Source organism: Cervus canadensis, chromosome 10 (assembly GCF_019320065.1).
Source record: "Cervus canadensis isolate Bull #8, Minnesota chromosome 10, ASM1932006v1, whole genome shotgun sequence".
Taxonomy (NCBI): domain Eukaryota; kingdom Metazoa; phylum Chordata; class Mammalia; order Artiodactyla; family Cervidae; genus Cervus; species Cervus canadensis.
Window position 1 is genome coordinate 35,624,783 of NC_057395.1, and position 22,591 is coordinate 35,647,373.

Below are 22,591 nucleotides of genomic sequence, written 5' to 3' on the forward strand. Positions count from 1 at the left end.
CACTGCGGGGGCGGGGGGGGCAGGTGCCTCCACCACTGTATCGTTCGATGGTCAACTGTACTGAGAAGTGTATTTTTTTAGTTGCTGCCAGTCGTCGCCAAACCTTGGTCACTGGATCCAAGCAGAGGTGAAGACTCTTTAAGATGGAAGCCACCACTCTTCACTTAAAGGGAATCCATTTCCAGATCCTCAGCTTTCATGCAGGGTCCTTCCATGCAGGGCCCTTTCTAGAGTCCAAAAGCTTCTTTCTTCTCCTTTTTCACGGTCCTTTGCTCTAATTTCAAAGACAGACAGGTCCCCCCTCCATCCATTACATCAGTACAGCGCATGCCTTGCAGTATAAAACCTCCAGCTGCCAAAGGAAAACAATTCACAGTACTGACTGGGAGAAGCCTGCTTTACTGATCAATCAGGCCAACGTAAGAGCACTCTAGGTGATCAGGGGAAAGGCTGGTGACTGAAATGGGGATGTTTGGGCCCTGGTTATGAATCTCTGAAATCAGCTATATGATATGGCCAGAGAAAGTAAGAGTAATTTCCCCTTAATGACCTCACCTGTTTCATTCCCTAACTATTCTTAAAAAATTCACTGCTCTTCAGAAGGCTGGTGAGAACAAAGCAAGGAGTATTCTTGAAAACCTTTCCTAGGATCTGTCATTAGCTAAAACAATAAGCACTTCTGAACAGCTAAAGTAGTACAAGTCTGTGTTGTTATATCTTTTATCATTTTATTTTCTTTTTATTTTTTAAATTATGAAAGTATGACAACACATTTACAGGAGACTTGGAAAACACAGAACAAAGTTACGTATAGTTCCACTATGTATTACCATTATTTTTTTAAGTAGATCTTTTCAATGTAACTTCAGATATTTGAGTTAAACTAGATTAAGATGCATGAGACTGGGTGCTCAGGGCTGGTGCATTGGGATGACCCTGAGGGGTGGGAGGGGGAGGAAGGTGGGAGGGGGGATCGGGATGGGGAACACATGTACACCCATGGCTGATTCATGGCAAAAGCCACTACAATACTGTAAAGTAATTAGCTTCCAACTAAAATAAATAAATTAAAAAAAAAAGTAGAACAACAACAACAACAAAAAAAATAAACTCACAAATGAAATTTATATTTATGTGATTTCTTATAGAGGAAATATAGATTTGACAAGTTACTTAAAAATACTTTTATCAGATTATATTACAAAATATTTATTTCAATTAAATATTCTCCACTTTTAAAATGTATTTTCTATAGTCTAGTAGCTAAATATATCCTAGATGATGGAATGATAAGGTTTTAAGTAGTGTACATTGTTAAGAATTATATATGTAATATGTATTTTATACATGAATATTATATCTTCAATAAGTTATAAACTTATCTATACACTGGTTGTAAATATACTCATTTGGAGACAAAGATTTTTACAACTCATAATAATTAGACTAGATCTAAATAACCTTAACCTCATTGTTGAATAATCTATTTTAAAGAAGTATTTATTTATATTTTATACATTCCTCTTTATACATTATATATTCTTCATATTAATATAAAAATTTTATAAAATTCCTCAAAATGTGTATTGACACATTCATTTTAATTAGAAAAATGAAGACACACTTTATTTTTCTGCCAGAAAGTCTGACTTGGCTGATGGTCTAACAGTGATAATTAGTTTCACTAATAAGGTTATTAGGTACAAATTTTCCAGAAATTGAATGAACTAATAAGTTTACAGCTATATTGATCAAAATATAGTTAGTTCAGGTATTAAAAGAATTTTTATTTAAAAATGTACTGACTCATTAGCAATATTTCAGTATTCCCAACCATTTCTGAACATATTACACAAGGTGCCTCTAAGTTAGGGTAAAAAAATAGCAAAAGTCAGAACAGATATCATTAGTCTTTTGGTAAGTAAGTATGGGTGAAGCCTTTTGGTATACACCCAAGGAAGTGAGGGCCTGAATGATTCTGGTGACTGGGAAACAAATCCTTTAGCGAAATAGGTGGCTCTGAATTTTTGCTTTCAACAGAACTGAAGGCGCATTTAATAGAACTGGTCATTGACAAGTCATTAAAATATTCTTATTAATAGATAACCATAATTCGTTGCATATAGTTCTGAAGATATATAAAGAATGTAATAAATCATTTATAACAAAAACTTATTTCATCTTTTTATTTATGAGAATAAAGTTCTCTCAGAGCTAAAGAAAAACCAGAAACAGAATTAATGCTCCACACTTTTTCTTCTAGAATAAGCGACATTAAACTACTGATATATGGGCTAATTAAAAAATACTTTGGCTCCTTTAATCTCATTTCCAGTAACATTTTACTTTAATGAGTAGTTGACCCCTGAACAACACAGTTTTGAATTGCATGGGTCCTCTTATACTGGATTTTTTCAAAAGTGAATACTAGAGTTCTCTGTGCTCCACGATTGGTTGTGTCCACGGATGTGGACCAGCAGACAGAGAGAGGCCCTCTGTACGGAGGAGCTGGGTACTCAGGAGGGCTCACTGTAAGTTGTATATGGATTCTGACTGGGCAGAGGGGTCAGTGCCCCAACCCCTAGGTTGTTCAAGGGTAAACTGTAGTTATTAAAATTTGTCATGTATGTTGTGATCAGTGATCATAGGATAAAGCAATCCATAAATTAAAAAAAATCTAGGAGTCATATAGTCCCTGGAAACTAAACAGAAAGTTAAATTTCAATTTATATATATGTTTTGCTTGAAAAGAAATGACAGTTGATCAAAAGTATCTTTGAACAGGAAATATACACTGGTTAGCATTAAATTCTCTATGAGTTCAGGGAGAAAAAATTATGATGCAACATTTCTGACTTTCAAAGAGGTATTCATATTTAAAAAATGAATGGTATTAAATTGCTGTGGATTTCAAATATAACAGTGATGTCAGAAATGTCATTTTTTAATGTGCCAGATAATAGGTTATAACTACAGCTGACCCTGAAAACATGAGGTTTAGGGGTGCTGACCTTCCAAGTGGTGGAAAATCCATGTATAACTTAAGAGTCAGCCCTCATTGTATATGAGTCCACATCCTAAGACTTGACCAACCCCAGACTGTGAAGCACTGCAGTATTTATTATTAAATAAAATACGTGTATGTGTGGACCTGCACCATTCAAACCTGTGATGTTCAGGGGTCAACTGTACTTACTAACATGAAGGGTTAGGTAATACATAATCACCTGGGAGGTAATACATAATCAGTCTGTATAATATAAAATCTGGAGGATAGTAACAGTATGTCCTAGGACAGTTGGGAGGATTAAATGAACTAACACAGTATGTGTTTAGTACTGTACCAGGCACATAGTAAGTGCTCTGTAATTATTATCTATTTTCTTCAAAGCAGTCCTGCAAGGTGAACATTGAACCAGAGCAGATGACTCAGTATCGAAAGCTGGGCTCTTTCCAACCAAAGTACATGGTTTCCATGAACCTGTACTTACCAAGCCAGTTTCAAGCTAAGACCAGACATTCCTCAGTTTACCCCTAAAACTTAAAGTGCTGGGAAGTGCATGTGGTGAAAAGGTCTATTATAAAGCAAAATTCCTAGTCTTAAGACTAATAAATGCATGTGTTTAAATATTAAAGGGATGAGCAAATACTGAGAATATGACGACAATTTGGTTTTCTTTCAGGTGTGACAAAACTCTGAACTAACTGTCACAGTATAGAATGATAGGATTATAATCATTGGTCAAAGTGTACAATTGTAGGGTTATAATCACAAATTATAGAAAGCAAGGCTAGAGAGGCAAACCTTTAATATAAAGGCTGAATAACATTTTTATGAGGCTATCAGTGTTTTACTCCCATAAGAATAAAGGATAGTTAGGCTTCCTCCAATCTTTATCCTCCAATTTTGAAACTTTGCACAAGTATCAGCTAAACAAACAAAGAAGGGATGCTTAGAAGAACAAAGGTTGTTTTGGGTGACTTTTTCACTCTCTGAATACTAAGCTGAGACTATAGTTCTCCTCACTTCATGAACTGCAGAAGGAAGTGAGCTTGAGAAAGGAGCTGACAAAGTTCTAAACTAATGATGGTGACCTCTTGCCATGGTTTTGTTTACTTTGTCAGCACATTATTCCCTGGAAGTGAAGGGAATAACACAAGCAAAGGTGAAACATGACTTCAAAGTTAAACTGCTCTGAAGTCTCAAACATCTAATTTTCACCCTTCTTTGCTGAAAACTGCATTTATCAGAGTTTTATTAAATGTTTGTTTACTCCTAACTCCCCGAGGGCCAGGGAAGTAACACACAGGGCTCACTACTTTGGAGGGGGTGCTGTATTTCAGCAGGAACTCTAGTTCCAGACCTGACTATTTTTGGGGGAGGGAGGGAAATTATGTATCACTCAGTACTTCAAACTGAAAGCATGAATTCATTTTTGTACTGAAGAGCAAACTGTGAGGTAAAATACTGTCAACTTGGAACTCTAGGTGTCTTTTTTGCTGGCACTTTGCCTCAAAGGGCAAACGATCTTCTACAGAAGACCTTCTACTAACCTGGTGATGTGAGTTGTCACAATTTAACATTAAATAGAAGAGTAATGAACAGCATTCTTCTGTGTTCATTAAGACTATTTTACTAACAACAAATATATTGTTTAAATATTTTATATAATGTATAAGTCAGCCTGACAAATATTTGATAATAAGCATACCTGAATACATTATTCATGCAAGTTCAACATAATCACGTTAAAGGCACAATACAAAATCTTTGGCTGTGGCACCATAAATGATCATATATTCCATTATTTGATTAATTTGGAGTGCACTTTCAGTTAGAGTACAAAGGCTTGCTCTTTGTTTTATAGAAATGACAAGTATGGGAGAGCTGATGCTTTTTGGTAAAAATCGATTTTTGACACATTACTACAAAATACACTCATCATACACAACACAACGTGATTTATAAGGCTCTGTGGAATATTCCTAAAATGTACTGCAAAGAACAAAAAACTATAAACGTAAAAAAAACAAAAACAAAACTATAAATGTTAGGCCAAAGAAGAAACAAAAAAAATTTAAAACTATATGATAGAAATATCTAATCTATGGTAGAATATACAGAATACAATTACACTACTTTTAAGTGCAGAATTTTAAGGAAATATTCTAATAATTTGGAATTTCTTTTTGAAGTTTACATTCGAAGACTGCCTTATGAGAAGTAATAAGTGCCTGGTATTATCATATATTGGACATTATCATATGAAATATCTGGATTTAAGATTTGCACTTACTCTTTTCCTTCTTAAATCTGATTTGAATCCAATAATAGAGGAATAGCCTTAAGTCTCGGAGAATATGTACTAATATAGTCACCTAGAAGCAAATTTCCTTGTTTACTATAATTCAACTTCATTTTGGGTTGGAAAGATCCCCTGGAGAAGGGAAAGGCTACCCACTCCAGATTTTGGCCTGGAGAATTCCATGGACTATGGTCCATGGGGTCACAGAGTCTGACACGATTGAGCGACTTTCACTTTCAACTTCATTTTGGCCTTTTTCAATCACAGAAATGGTAAGAAAAAGTGTATTCTCTTGTTTGCTGTGACATGTTCACTTATAAATACTCATAATTCTTATCTGATTTCTAGATAATCCATGATATTTGCTTATTTTTCTCTCTTCTGCTTTTAGTCTTGTGGGCAATTTCATGTAGATCCTGGTAACTAATAATGAAACTCAAAATAGATCTGTATTTCTGTAACTATGGTAAAAATCTGACAGAAGTTTAAATTATCATTCAAACACTTATTCTGTGGATTATCTGTAGATTATATTTATCATCATTACAGATGAATATCTGTATTATATGACTATCTAAGCTTGCAGTGTATTTAAAGAATATAAACACCTAACTTTTCATACAGTGCCCCACATGCCTAGGTACTTAAACGTTTAAAGGGGGGCAAGATAAAGAGGAGGAAACAGATTAAATGCAGGATTCACAAATGCAAAAACCAGTCACACAAAAGGCTGTTCAAAGATGACAGTGCTTGAGAAAAAGGCAAAAGTACCTGCACATCCCACTTCATCTGCCCGAGCTTCCGGCCCCAGGATTTCTTGTCCTTCCTTTCCTGCTAAAAATCAAACAACAAAAGCATTAAAACAGATACCCCTCTCATCAACATTTAACTTCTATAAATCTGGAAAGGAAAATTTTAGGTTATATTTGATTTGGACTTTTCCCCCCTTGTATAAGTACAGTAACATGTCCTACTAAGCTAAAGCTTTTTAAAGAAATTCAGCATTTTCAAAAAACTCATATTTTAGAGAAGCAAAATGAATGAAAATGTATATATATTGTGGACTTCTACATATATTAGAATTATATGCATACCGGGATTTTATTAATGGTATTTTTTTTAGGAGAGGAGCTCTACCTACAGGCAGTAGGATTCCTTTTCTATCTCTTTCCTGAAGCAAAATTGCTATGTGCTGGGCACTGTGCTAGGTGCTTTATCAACTCATTTCCTTTAACCTTCATAAACTCTCTCTTTATAAATTAAAAAATCCCACCAAAACATGAGGCTTGAAGAGGTTAAAGAACCTGCCTAAGGACACACAGCTACTGGGTGGTGGAAGCAGAATATGAATGCAGGTCTGAATGGCTCTAAAACCCGCTCTCCCCTCCACCCTGGCTTATGTCACTATAGACTGAATCCCTGACAACCTGCAGCATGCCCAGAGCAAACAGCTAAGGACTATACCTTTTCTTTCACTCTCTTAATTATTCTAACTACTAGTAAGCAGTAATAAATGATAATAGTGGTACCGATAAACATATTAGATGTCTGTTATCCACCTTCTCTGGGGCTCAGATGGTAAAGAATCTGCCTGCAATGTGGGAGACATGGGTTCAATCCCTGGGTCGGGAAGATCCCCTGGAGAAGGGAATGGCAACCCACTCCAGTATTCTTTGCCTGGAGAATCCCATGGACAGAGGAGCCTGAAGAGCTACAGTCCATGGGGTCACAGAGAATCAGACACGACTGAGCGACTAACACACATTATCCACCTCTGACACCTATATATTTGTAATGAGCTGATAAGATCAGAGTCAATATGCACATTATTTAGGTAAGCAGAAAGTAAACTTTATATATTTAGGTACATTTTATTTATTGAGTAGTTTATTAAGAACCTGTGCACATACGAAAGATTAAAAGTTAAAAACTGCTTTCAGAGTATATAATGTAATTATGATCAGAAGACTTACAAAGTCATGCTAAAACACTGTGTAGTTATCTGCACTCCAATCAAATCCCATTGAATATGTCAATCAAAAATCTTGATTCAGATTTCCCTTAAGTTTGATAATTGAATTGAGAAATAAAGCACTAATCAAGTAAAACCTGTGCTCACATTAAAGCATGTATTTCTATAAGTGTCTTGGATTACTGGGTGGATTTATTTGGCAGATTTTCTATACTCATTAACTTTTATGTTACTACTTAAAGATAATCATTATGTGATAGTTAAAATATGCATAAACCTCTTTAGATCAGCATGAAAAACACTGTCTGAAGTGGATAATGATGGGATTAACTTCTGCTGAAGAATTCTCATTTTGTATCTGCTATCAGCAAAATGACAATTTAAAAATCCCTGGTCAAGTGTTAACAATACTGTATGAGAAACACTGGTATTTGCTAAGCATCTGAAAGTCTCCCATGTTTATTTTTTTTCTCTTCCTCCAAAGCATCTACTTAACCTAAAATAATAAACAGTGTGCCAAGTGGGTAACTACGATAGTAATATATTTATTATTGCATATGTGTGTTTGCTGTTTCTCCTCACATGAAAACTGAAGCAGGCAGAGCTATGACTTGCTAAGGTGGAAGGTAACACTGATTTTTAGTTATTTATTTTGGAGTTTTGTTTTTTTCTTTTTCAGTACTACATGGCATGTGGAACTTTCCCTGACCAGGGACTGAACCCATGCCTGCTACAGCGGAAGCCCAGAGTCTTAAACACTGGACCACCAGGAAAGCCCAAGGTATCACTGATTTTAAAGTTTAAAATGATATTTTGGACCTTATTAATTTTACTGCTTGCAGTGAAAGCTAACTTAAACACTGTCTGCAATTCAATTAAATTATTCCTTCGGCTGGAGTGAAATCTAGGCTACTTACATGAGAATGTAACATGTCAGCATCGGGTCCCATGCTTATTTACCACAGTTTGAAACCTGGAAGCCTCCAATCATCCCCTCTTTACTGGGGGCGGAATTTTTGTTCAACAACTAAAATCATGTCAACTAATGAAACAGAAATGGTGCTTGCGCTGGGCTGTCAGGTGGGTACTCTCCTCTCGCCAAAGATCACTGCCCGCAGTAGCCCCTCCCTGCTCCATCCAGGGACCAGCACGAGGGCATCTTGGAACAGGGGCTGTTCTAAATATTTCTCAAGCAACATTCTCCCTCATGTGTTCTGACCTTACTTCTAGTTTTAAGAAATATAAGAGGAATAAAGTAACTGAATCTACTTGTACCTAAGATTTTTTTTCTCCTATAAGACTTTATAATGTCAACATATTATGACTGACCAATCTAAGTGCAACTTAGGAAGGAAAACCAGAGTGCTCCTGAGGGTTTGGCTTTTAGTCTAAATACCAAAGCAAGTATCTAAAGGACAAACTGCAGGGTAATGAGACTTCAGTTTTTCAAAGAATGGCAAAAGATAGCTGAAGTCATGAAATGCTACTCAGCAATAAAAGGAACAAACTATTGATACATACAACTTCAATGAGTCACCAAAAGATTATGGAGAGTGAAAAAAGCCAATCCAAAGGTTATTACAAACTGCATTATTCCACTTATATAACATTAATGAAATGACAAAATTACAAAAATGGAGAATAGCTTAGTGGTTGCCAAGGTTAAGGATGGGCAGGAGGGGAAAGGAGGAGAGGACGGATTGTTTGAAGGCAAGTGGGGAGCCCTGTGGTCATGGATGCTCTGCATCTCACCTGTATCAACATTAATATCCTGGTTACAATATTGTACTACAGTTCTACAAGATGTTACCATTTGAAACTGGGTAAAAGGCACACAGACTCCCTGTATTATTTGTAAATCTACAATTGTGAATCTGTAATTATCTCAAAATGGAAAGTTTACTTTAAAAAAGTCAAAAGCAAATAGCACACATTTAGATCAAAGTAGACAGCACCTGTTCATTTTGCTGAAGGATGAAATTCCTAGTAAGTAAAAACAAGTATGACAGATGCACTTGATTTTAATTAGAAATGTAGATGCTTACTATCAATGGCGAGATAGAATAATTCAAAGTACAGGACTGATGATTTAACACATGTTCTAAATTCTAAAACTTGTATTTCTGAAATTAATACCAAGATGTTTCTAACCATTTCACATGTTTCTGTGGGGATATTTTGTAGCAAGCTAAGAAGGCACAGTGAGTGGCTAAGGGAGCCAGATTCTCCTTTTCTGCTCTTGTCTTTGTCTCGATGACACACACACACCAAGCACATTTAGACCTGCCTTTTTCTTTCTTTCTTTTTTTTATTCTCATACGGGGCCTTTTATTTTATTTTTATTTTTTATTTAATTTTTTTTTGTTTTTCTTTTTAAATTTTTTTTCCGTTTATTTTTATTAGACCTGCCTTTTTCTTAAAGCTATGTTCTCTGCTAGAACGCTGTTACCCATTCATCTGAGTAATTGCTACTAATCTGACTTCTTTGAAGCTCAGTTCACATGTCTCCCAGTTTGTGAGTCTTCCCTGACCCTGCTCTCTGCTAGCCCCACCCCACTGTCCCTGTTACAGGAGAGAAACCTATTACAGTAACACTGTCTGAAAAGCAAACACTGAGAAATTCCTGAAGTCAAACCTAAAGTATTCAAACTTTGATTAAGGATGAAATGTTTGTTTTACTGTATACTTTTTCAGAATGTTTCCAGATAGCTCCATCTTTCCTTCTTATATCCATTAGGTTCTACATATGTATCAATCTATTTTTGGTATAATTGTCCATCAACCTCCCAGTAAATATAATTCACAACCTCCAGGAAAACCTGTTAATGTAGACAATGGTAAATAAAAAACATGCCTGAAGTCAGCTTTGGTGAAGATGAAGATAGGCTACTTGTGTGTCCCACCAGATGCAGCTATAACACTTGGGAGAATGCATGGAGGGGCAGTGTGAAGACTCTGGAAGGTGAACCAGAGCAGGCAGGGGAAGAAGAGGGGGCCACTGAGCTGGAAGTGATTCCTCCCACCCTAGCCTGGGTTCAGGGTGGCTCAAAAGCCGGATATGGACACTGAAGCATGGAAGAAGTATGCTAGAAAAGCCCTCCAGTTTAGGCTTAGGGAGAAGGAAAGGGAGAAATATGGATTTTTCCATCTTTCATTTTGGCTCCCAGTCCCCAGGTCATCCCACAGTGGTGGGAGAGACCGTGGTGAAAGCAGGGGCCCCAGGGTACCTGAAAGCCAAGGGAGGGGCACCTTCTCCTCCAGCTAAAGGAACAGAGCCTGAAGAGGGTGGTACAAGCGTCCATTGAGCTCCCTCTCCCCATCTTCCTGCAGCTCCTCTCACAGTCATAGTTGTAGCAAGTATGCATGAGGTATGGTAGTAAAGTCCCAGGATTTTGGACAGAAGACTGAACAGGAGAGTCCTGAGGAGACCACTGAGAGGGAGGAGCATGGGGAAGCAACTGCACAGAGCTGTCTGTGGACTCCTGGGTGCATCCCACGTTTCCCTCATGTGGATCTGATCACAGACTCTGAGAATTGAAGCATGGGATAAGATCATTCCTCTGCATGGTACAGATCTGAGAAGCACTGCAAAGGCTTGAAAACCGAACTTATATTGGGACCACAACCCACAAAAAGCTGGTTGGAACTTACAGCCTGATACACTGAATTGCCTGCTAAACCGGAAGTACAGAAATTCTCCACAGGATTTAAATAACAACAAGAATCTCATAAGATAATACTCAAAAGTGTCCAGGATACAATCCAAAATTACTTGGCTTGCAAAGAACCAAGAAAACCACAGCTTCTATGGGAAAACGTGGCAACACTGAGATAACACAGATGTTGAAATTATAGGACAGCTTTTATAAAGGTTCTCCAAGAAGTTAAGGGTGAACACTCTTGAAAAGAGTAGAAGGAAAGTCTCAGCAAACTTGCATCAGCAAAGAGAAACTATAAAAAAAAGAATCAAAAGAAAATTTTAGAAGAATACAGTAACAAAAAATTTAAAAAACCACTTGATAGGCTCAATAGTAAAATAGAGATGAAAGAGGAAATATTAGTGAACTTGATGACAGATCAATGAAAATTTCCTAATCTGAAAAGCAGAGTAAATGACTAAGAGAGTCTTAGATGGATAGGATAACAAGAAAATATCTTTCATGTCACTGAAATCACAGAAAGAGAAGAGAATGATATAGAAAAAACAATTTGAAAAAATGTCTAAAAACTTCCCAAATTTAACAGAAGACACAAATTAATAGGTTCAAGAGGTTAACTGAATCTCAAACAGGGTAAAGCCCTCCAAATCTAGGCCCATATCATCAAACTAACTCTGAAAACTAAAAAAAAAAACAACAAAAAAAACTTGAAAAGAGTAAGAGAAAATGATATAAGGGAACAATGATTGAAACGACAGCAAATTTATCATTAGAAATTAAGGATTCCTTAGGGAAGTGGAATGTTTTTAAAGTGCTAATAGAAAATAAAAGTCTCTCAACCCTAAATTTTACATTCAGTGAAAACATACTTCAGAACTGGAGGTAAAATAAAGATATTTGTAGATAAAAGAGAGCTAGCAGAGTTCACTGCCAAGAGACCTTATCTAAAAGAATTGCTACAAGAAGATCTTCAGAAAGAAGGGGAAATGATGTTAGAGGGAAACTTGAAATGTCAGGAATGAAGGAGAATATAAGAAATGACAACTACATTACAACTACAATATAAAGTAAGGAGGGCAATGGGATCCATGTGGGTGCAAGGTTTCTATATTTCACTTGGGGTAGTAAAATATTGATTCTAAGTAGACTGTGAAAAGTATGTAACATTCAAATCTACAGAGCAACTATTAAAAAAATCAATACAAAGAGATACAGTCAAAAATGAAATAAATAAGTGAAAATGGAATACTAAACCATATTCAAATGGTCCAAAAAAGACAGGAAAGGAATAGAAAAATGAAAAAACAAACAAACAAATAATATACAATTATAAACCTAAATCCAAATACCAAAAGTTACATTAAATATAAATGGTCTAAACAAGCCAATTAAGAGACAGAGATTTTAAAAACCAAGCTCCCTCTATAGCTCTCTACAAATATATCATTTATATATCATTTATCATAATATATAATATCATTTATAATATAAAGTCATTTCAAATATAATGATGTAGGTATGTTAAAAGTAAAAGGATAGAAAAAGATACCATGCAAACATTAATGAAAGGAAAGATAGGGTGATTATTTTAACATTAAAGTAGACTTTAGAGCTAAGAAAATTACCAGAGATACAGAGAAACATAATAAGTCAATTCACCAAGAAGATATAACCATCTTAAATACGTGTGAAACTAGCAAAGCTTCAAATCAGGAGACTGAGAGAACAGAAAGCAGATCTATGATTATAACTGGAGACTTCAATACTCCTCCTCACATTAACTGATAGAACAAGCAGAGAGAAAGTCAGCAATGATATAAAGAACTAGGCAGCATTAACAACCACTAGAACCAACTGACATTTATAGAACATTCAACCTGATCCTTTTTAAATGCACATAAAAGATTCAGGAAGACAGATCACATCCAGGATCATACAACAAAACACATTTAAAAATATATATAAAATTTAAAGTACTGAGTTGGCCAAAACAACATACTTTTGGCCAGCCTAGTATGTTCTCTTAGCATAATGAATATAAACTACATATGTAGGAAAAAGAGGAAAAAAATTCTAAACACTTTGGAAATTAACACACTTCTAAGGAATCCCTGGGTCAAAGAGAAAAATGAAAAAGAAAATATAAAAACTTGTGGAATGTACCAAAAACAGTGCTTAAAGGGTAATTTACATTATTAAATGCCTATGTTATAAAATAAGGACTCAAATCAAAACTGTGCTACCATGGTAAACAGTGGGAGAAGAGAAAAATAAACTCAGAGAGAAGAATTAAGAACAGAAATCAATACAAGTGAAAAAAGAATAGATAAAATAGTAAAATGTTCTTTGAAAAGACCAAAAACAGTGACAGACATTAAAAAAGACAAAAAATGAGGGAAACTATAAATTTCTAATATCAGGAATGAAAAGGGGATCACTGTTTAGATCTTTGGCCCATTTTTTGATTGGGTCATTTATTTTTCTGGAATTGAGCTGCAGGAGTTACTTGTATATTTTTGAGATTAATCCTTTGTCTGTTTCTTCATTTGCTATTATTTTCTCCCTATCTGAGGGCTGTCTTTTCACCTTGCTTATAGTTTCCTTTGTTGTGCAAAAGCTTCTAAGTTTCATTAGGTCCCATTTGTTTATTATTGCTTTTATTTCCAATATTCTGGGAGGTGGGTCATAGAGGATCTTGCTGTGATTTATGTCGGAGAGTGTCTTGCCTATGTTCTCCTCTAGGAGTTTTATAGTTTGTGGTCTTACATTTAGATCTTTAATCCATTTTATTTTTGTGTATGGTGTTAGAAAGTGTTCTAGTTTCATTCTTTTACAAGTGGTTGACCAGTTTTCCCAGCACCACTTGTTAAAGAGGTTGTCTTTTTTCCATTGTATATCCTTGCCTCCTTTGTCAAAGATAAGGTGTCCATAGGTTCGTGGATTTATCTCTGGGCTTTCTATTCTGTTCCATTGATCTATATTTCTGTCTTTGTGCCAGTGCCATACTGTCTTGATGACTGTGGCTTTGTAGTAGAGCCTGAAGTCAGGCAGGTTGATTGCTCCAGTTCCATTCTTCTTTCTCAAGATTGCTTCGGCTATTCAAGGTTTTTTGTATTTCCATACAAATTGTGAAATTATTTGTTCTAGTTCTGTGAAAAATACCATTGGTAGCTTGATAGGGATTGCACTGAATCTATAGATTGCTTTGGGGGTAGTATAGCCATTTTTGACAAATATTGATTCTTCCAATCCATGAACACGGTATGTTTCTCCATCTTTTGTGTCCTTTTGATTTCTTTCATCAGTGTTTTATTTTCTATGTATAGGTCTTTTGTTCTTTAGGTAGACATTTCTCCAAAGAAGACATACAGATGGCTAACAAACATGAAAAGAGCTCAACATCACTCATTATCAGAGAAATGCAAATCAAAACCACAATGAGGTACCATTACACACCAGTCAGGATGGCTGCTATCCAAAAGTCTACAAGCAATAAATGCTGGAGAGGGTGTGGAGAAAAGGGAACCTCTTACACTGTTGGTGGGAATGCAAACTAGTACAGCCACTATGGAGAACAGTGTGGAGATTTCTTAAAAAACTGGAAATAGAACTGCCATATGACCCAGCAATCCCACTTCTGGGCATACACACTGAGGAAACCAGATCTGAAAGAGACACGTGCACCCCAATGTTCATCGCAGCACTGTTTATAATAGCCAGGACATGGAAGCAACCTAGATGCCATCAGCAGACGAATGGATAAGGAAGCTGTGGTACATATACACCATGGAATATTACTCAGCCATTAAAAAGAGTTCATTTGAATCAGTTCTAATGAGATGGATGAAACTGGAGCCCATTATACAGAGTGAAGTAAGCCAGAAAGATAAAGACCATTACAGTATACTAACACATATATATGGAATTTAGAAAGATGGTAATGATAACCCTATATGCAAAACAGAAAAAGAGACACAGATGTACAGAACAGACTTTTGGACTCTGTGGGAGAAGGCGAGGGTGGGATGTTTCGAGAGAACAGCATCGAAACATGTATATTATCTATGGTGAAACAGATCACCAGCCCAGGTGGGATGCATGAGACAAGTGCTCGGGCCTGGTGCACTGGGAAGACCCAGAGGGATCGGGTAGAGAGGGAGGTGGGAGGGGGGATCAGGATGGGGAATACATGTAAATCCATGGCTGATTCATGTCAATGTATGACAAAAACCACTACAATACTGTAAAGTAATTAGCCTCCAACTAATAAAAATAAATGAAAAAAATTTTTAAAAAAAGGGGGATCACTGCAGAGCCAGAAGATATTAAAAAAGGGCTATGAGTTCAAGAAGTAAACATTAAGATATACATTTCTGACTCTTAAAGAAGAGTTTATTCATTTTTTTTTTAATGGAAGTATTAAATTGCTATGGATTTCACATATGAATGGTGTTTAAAAACGTCATTTTTAATGTGCTAGAAATTAGATTGTTTGTAATTACACTTAAATGAAAAATTTTACATATCCATTATGAAATCTGTGAGGCAGTTCATAATCAGTTTGTAAAATATAAATTTGGAGGATAATAACAGTAGTTAGGGTAGCTGTGAAGATTACATCACTACAGTATATGCTTAGTATTGTACCAGACATTCAGTAAGTGCTATGTAATTGTGAGCTATTTTCCTTAAAGCAGTCTTGTAAGGTTAACATCTCTTAACACACATGAATTTGAAAACTTTTAAATGGACTATATCCTCAAAAACTAGAAATTATTGCAAGTCATCCAAGATCAAATGGCTAATCTGAATATTCCTGTAATTGTTTTAAAAATTTAATTTGTAGTTTAAAATCTTTCCCCCCAAATAATAGAAAATTCTAGGTCAGAATGTAAGTCCACTTTAAGTTTTACCAGACATTTACTGAACAGCACTTAAATAATATTTTTAAGAAAACAGAAGAGAAAGGAAGACTTTCCTATTAATTTTATGAGGCCCATATGACCTTGATACCAAAGCCATGTTACAATATTACAAAAAAACAAACCAACCAACCTATAGACCAGAATCTCTCATGAACATTGGCACAAAAATCTTCAACCAAAAATTACCAAGTCATATTCAGCAATATATGAAAACACAATGACTCAGAGGGGCTTTCCAGATAATCTAAAGCTAGTTCAATACTGGAAAGTCCATTAATGCATTTCACTGTGTTAACAGGCTGAAGAAGCAAAACCACATGATCATATCAACTGACAGAGAAAAAGCATTTGAAAAAATCTGACATCTATTCATGATGAAAACTCTCAACAAACTAGAGATGAAAATGGTTTCATAAAGAACATCTACAATAAATCCACAGTTAACATTATATTTTAAAGCAAAAGACCACATACTTTCTTTCCCTCTAAGACTGGGAAAATGTCCACTCTTACCACTCCTGGCATTTTCTAATAAAAAGAAATAAATGGTATACAGACTAGAAAGGAAGAAAAACGACCCCAATTTGAAGAGAAAACTGTCTACATAGAAATCTTAAGAATCTCCAAAGAATTTTTAGAACTAGCAAGTCTGCAGGATACAAGGGCAACACACAAAATTCAATCATATTGCCCAATCATGTAACCCTGATTAATGAGAAGGAACAAATGGAAGCTTAAAAACAAAATATTCACAATAGCTTTTCCCTTCAAAAATGTAAGACAGAGGTTTAAGTCTCTCAAAACATGTTAATGATCTGCATTTTGAAACTATAAAATACTAATGTAAGAAATCAAAGAATACCTATACAGATTAAAAAAAAAATCAACATCCAAAAATCAGTTGCATTTCTATATAGTGATACCACATGAAATAAAGAAATAAATGAAATCTTGTTTACAATAGCATCAAAACTAACAAATACATACGAATAAATTTAACCAAAGAAATAAAAGCACTAAATGCTGTGAGGCAATTTTCCTCCAATTAAAAAATAAAAACACAATTTCATTTAAAAAGCTGTAAAACACTGATGAAAGAAATTGAAAACACAAATAAGTGGAAGGATATCTTGTTTTCATGAACTAGAAGAATTAATACTGTTAAATATCCATACTACCCAGAGCTATTTGTAGATTCAATGCAATCCCCATCCAAATTCCAATAGCATTTTTTACAGAAACAGAAAATAAAAAATCCTAAAATTTATGTGAAATTACAAAAGATCCTGAATAGCCAAACAATCTTGAGTAATAAGAACAAAGCTGGAGGTATCACACTTGCTGATTTCAAACTATACTATAAAACTATAGTAATAAAAACATGTGGTACTGGCATTGAAAACACATAGACTAATGGAAAAGAATCAAAGGCCCAGAAATAAACCCATGTATACACTAAAGTCAACGAATACTTGACAAGGGAGCCAAGAAAGCTCAATAGGCAAAAGGTGGTCTCTTCAATCGATGGTGTTGGAAAAAGTGGACAGTCACATGTAGAAGAATGAAGCTAGCCCTATCTCATATCACTATCAAACATTAACTCAAAACGGGTTAAAGACTTCAATGTGAAACATGAAACCATAAAAATCCTGGAAGAAAATATAGGGGAAAAAACTCCCTGACATTGATCTTGGCAGTGATTTTCTAGATATGACACCAAAGCACAAGTAAAAACATAAAAAATAAAGGAATACATCAAACTAAAAAAGCTTCTGCACAGCAAAAGAAATGATTAACAAAATGAAAGGCAACCTGTGCGGCAGAAAAAGGTATCTGCAAACCATATAAGTGAAAAGGGGTTAATATTCAAAATGTACAGGGAACTTCTAAAACTTGATAGTAAAAAAGCAAATAATGACTTAAAAATGGGCAAAGGACCTGAATGAGCTTCCCTGGTGGCTCAGTGGTAAAGAATCCACCTGCCAATGTGGGAGACGTGGGTTTGATCCCTGGGTTGGGAAGAGTCCCTGGAGGAGGAGATGGCAACCCACTTCAGTATTCTTGCCTTGGAAATCCCATGAACAGAAGAGCCTGGAAGGCTACAGTTCATGGGGACGCAGAGTCAGGCAGGACTTAGTGACTGAGCGCACACAAAGGCCCTGAACAGACTGTTTTTTTGTTTTTTTTTTCCCCCAAAGACGACATACAAATGGCAAAGAAATACACATGAGAAGGTGTTCAATATCGCTTATCATCAGGGAAATGTAAATCAAAACCATAATGAGATACCACTTCACACCTGTTAGAAAGGCTGTCATCAAATAGACAAGGTGTTGGTGATGTGGAGAAAAGGGAACCCTTGGTGCACTATTTGGAATGTAACCTGGTGCCGCCACTATGAAAAACAGTATGGAGGTTCCCCAAGAAAATTAAAAACAGAACTACCATGTGATCCAGAAATCCTACTTCTGAGTATGTATCTGAAGGAAAAGAAATTACTATCTCAAGAAGTATCTGTACTCCTATGTTCACTGCAGCATTATTTATAATAGCCAAGGCATGGTGTCAGCATGACCTGATGAAGGTGGCATTAACCTTCATCACCTGGTTAAGATGCTGTCTGTCAGGTTTATTTATACCAGTTATTATGCCTTTCTTTATAATTTTCTGGTGGGGAAATACTTTGAGATTATGCAAATATCTTTTTCCTCATGTTACTGGCACCCACTAACTTTAGCAACCATTGACGGCTCTTGCCCACAATTACCAAGGTGTTTGCCTAATGGTGATTTTCCACTCCCCTGATTACTTCTTAGTTTACAACTAGAATTATACTATAAGGAAGAGCTTTCCCTTCTCCTCCATGTATTTAAGTATTTGTATCCATATGGATGCACTGACATTTATTTCATTTCATAGATTATAATCCAATACTATCATTTATTTTGCTGCCAAAATTGTTGTAGATTTGGCCATGGGGCGTTCCTTCAAGTTAGCTCTTGTGTCTCTTGATATGCCTTCATAAATGTTTTTTAGCACTTTCTTACTCATGTTCCAGGCTTATCTTACATTTCCTCTCCCGTGGTTCCAGAATCAGTCATTTCTGCAAGGAGTCCTGCTACGGTCATTCTGCAGATCTGGGCGCTGGATACGCTTACTGCTGCTGTTTGTCACTGCCGCCCTGCCTTCTCAGCAGACAGAGCTGGGAGACACGCGTGTGCACTGACACCTGCACGCAGGCATGTGTACTTTCTTATTTGTCTTCATAGACGTTAAGAACCATGAGATCACACTAATACCTCTGATTTCAATCAGACACCACAGGGTTTATCCCAGCCTCCTTTCTTCCCCTTGTGTGTAACTTCCTGCTGACAGTGAGAAACCTGGGTCTCCTTATCCTCAACACAGTTACTGATTTGTTCAATTTCAGAGTACACTATATACATAAAGTAGTCTCAAAATTATGCATACCTCTGTAAGTAGCACTTTTATTAGGGAAATCGGGGACAGGAAGGGGTGTGTGACGCTTTTCTGAGTGTCTTCCTGCACCTTTACAGCCAGGACAATCCGCCCCTCCCCCAAATAAATCACCCAGCAGACAGAACATAAAATGAAATAGAGATTTAGCAAGGGAACCTAGCTGTATCACAAATGAATTACACGACACACCGAAGGGGAGGGGGAAGACAAGAACCTAAGTAACTTGGAAATCAATACCTGGAACATGTGTTGTAGAGCTGACGACACAGGAGTATAGAGTGACGACACACTGCTCTCCGTCCAGGCACACGTCTGACTGGCTGGGATTTTTCAGGAGGGCAGTGGGCACAGCTGAGGTTCCCACTGTAGGTAGAGCCCAGACTCCTCCCCCTGGGCCACCTCATAATGCTTATGCATTTAGAGTCACTCAAATGCTAGTGCTGCACATTTAGTGCAAATGGAGTTGGATCCCGTTATGAGCAGAGCTAAACAAAGACCTCTGCGGTCATCTGGCCCAGTTTTTTCATTTTATAGATGCAAAAGTGGCACTCAGGAGACACAGCAGTACAAAGAAGACAAGAAGCTGCGTGGTGAGCTTTTCCACATCACACACCACCTTTGGTTGAAAAAGGTTCCAAAGGGTAGGTGAGGCTAAATCTTGAGACGAGGATAATTTGGTTCAATACTGAGTTATTTAGTGATGGAGGCATTCTTTGCATAGATTATTTATTGTATTTTATTATAGTGTTAGTTGCTTAATTGGAGAAGGCAATGGCAACCCACTCCAGTACTCTTGCCTGGAAAATCCCATGGACGGAGGAGCCTGGTAGGCTGCAGTCCATGGGGTTGCTAGGAGTCGGACACGACTGAGTGACTTCAGTTTCACTTTTCACTTTCATGCATTGGAGAAGGAAATGGCAACCCACTCCAGTATTCTTGCCTGGAGAATCTAAGGGATGGGGGAGCCTGGCAGGCTGCTGTTTATGGGGTTGCACAGAGTCGGACACGACTGAAGTGACTTAGCAGCAGCAGCAGCAGCAGTTGCTTAATCGTGTCCGATTCTTTGCGACCCCATGGACTGTAGTCCACCAGGCCCCCCTGTTCATGGAATTCTCCAGGCAAGAATACTGAAGTGGGTTGCCATTCCCTTCTCCAGGAGATCTTACTGACCCAGGGATCAAAGCCAGGTATCCTGCATTGCAGGTGGATTCTTTATTGTCTAAGCTGCCATTTTATTGTAACTTGTACTCAAAAAAGCTTTATTGCTATAACTGTAAGATCAGACTTTTGTATGTTTTTATCTTAAAGAAGTTTTCATTGACTTGGCATTTTTGTCAACATGTGCATTTCTATAGAGGTTAAAAATTTTCAAGTCAGAAAAATGGTTAAGTCACTCTCGAGATCATTTTAAGGCATTAAGAGATAGCCAGTCCATTAAATGATACTGTATACCATTGGATTAGTTTCATGTAATTTTTAAAAGCTAAAGGAATAAAAGGTCTATGAAACAGGTGTCCTGAAAGAGCATGCATATTTAAAAACGTTTAACTGACACAAGCATGAGAGCTTCTGGCTGAACCACAAGGAGCTCTTGTCAGATAAGTATGATATGCTGGAACACTGCCAAGTTACACTAGCTTTCCTACCAAAAAAGAGTGAAGTTTATGTCTTTTAAGACAACAGGACTTAATGAATCTAGAAATCTCATTCTTAGATGTGAACATGTCTTAGTTTATTTAGTTTTATAATGAAAACATTGTTTCTCTTAATCCTTCTAAGAACTTGATCCTAACTTGAGACCTCATTCACAGGTAAGATTTTAAAAGGCATTTATGGCATAATTAACATTTTGATAGCATATAATATTTCCCAGTACACTTAAGATTGACAATTTGTACTCTGGTTGCAAATCTGTTACCAGTTTCACGTGCTCATCTCTGCCCCAGGTGAATGTCATTGCCTGCTTTCTTCACTATTCCCCCTTTTCTTAGTCTTTCAGGAAACCAACTGGCATAGACAGTGTGGCTCCTGTAGCTTACTTCTTTGGCTTTTTGCTTGTTGTACCTTGGGTAGTGGCTGATTAATAGGACGCACCAACAAGTAAAGAACACCGAGCAGCAGTGGAGCCGGGCCTCCTGACAGCACAGAAGCTAAGGGGACCCGGCCGGGGACCATCTGCCCCCGGTGCCGGCTCCTCTGGCCGTAACTCAGGTGCTCTGTTTCTGCTCCGGGAGCAGGCTGGTTTGGTCAACCAGGTCCAATGTGACAGATAATTTTTCAAATTCAGCCACAAGGACCATCCTGAGGAGTCATAAAACAATTCAAGGGTAGAACTGCTCTGGATCTGAGGCCTCATTACATAAACCTTCAGTGGAATGCATGATTAAAGGTCAGTTAATTGTAACCAACTGAATGAACCATTAAAAATTACTAACCTGGATATTCATGAAGTTAAATTAATTTACAGAGGATTCTGAACCAATAGTCCAGCAAAAAGTCTGGGCAGCCTTGCATCCCTGGGCAGGGCTGCAGATCAGCTGTGCATCTTTTTGCAGATGAAATTTTAAACTCCCATTGTTTACCAGAGGAATGGTTTTACACTTACTGGCTTGTTCTACCTGGTCAGGCAAGATTGTTTTGAACATGGTGTGACACACATAAACCTTATTTAACGAGGTGAGGTTAAGCCCAGAACTAGCACTTTATGTAGTCTGTTTATGAAATGAATGTATCTTCAAATTGAGGGCTCATTTTTTAGAGAAGTTTTCATTAGTTTTCACTATCTTCATAGCATGTTCTCTAAACAATGCACACTGAACAACTGTGGCTCAAATGAACAATTATGTTCAGGTAGGAATTAATGTGCAATTCCCTGTGACTTGGGTATCAAATTTACCATAAGATTTGGTCAAATATAACTTGAGGGAGCTTATACACAATACAAATTAGAAAGTATTGACATTTACTCCATTTCATTCATTTTATCTACCCCTACTCATGTTTTCCACTTTGTCATCACACATAATTGAGAAAATCTGGACAAGAAGGATATTCTATTGCATGTGGCCATATGTTCACTCTCGTCATTGTGCTTTCTTCCTTCCTGATAGCCCAAGATTTCTTCTCTGTCATTTCCTTTTTATTCAGAGGCTGCTTTCAGACATTCGTTTAGGGAAGGTGTGCTGGGGACAAACCCTCTCCATATTCCTTCATTTGATTTCTTCTTCATCTTTGAAAGATCTCTTCTCT

General features: G+C 36.8%; 1 protein-coding gene across 8 annotated transcripts in view; it reads right to left on the reverse strand.

Annotated features, from left to right (window-relative positions):
- ZEB1 (zinc finger E-box binding homeobox 1) overlaps positions 1-22,591 on the reverse strand; it is a 195,106-nt gene that overhangs the window by 28,759 nt on the left and 143,756 nt on the right. For 5 of the 8 annotated variants that reach the window (XM_043479269.1, XM_043479264.1, XM_043479271.1 and 2 more), the window contains exon 3: positions 6,078-6,140. In XM_043479269.1, the coding sequence (XP_043335204.1) occupies positions 6,078-6,140 (63 nt within the window). The remainder of the gene's footprint in view (positions 1-6,077; positions 6,141-22,591) is intronic. The other 3 variants (XM_043479270.1, XM_043479265.1, XM_043479267.1) reach the window with 1 other exon arrangement.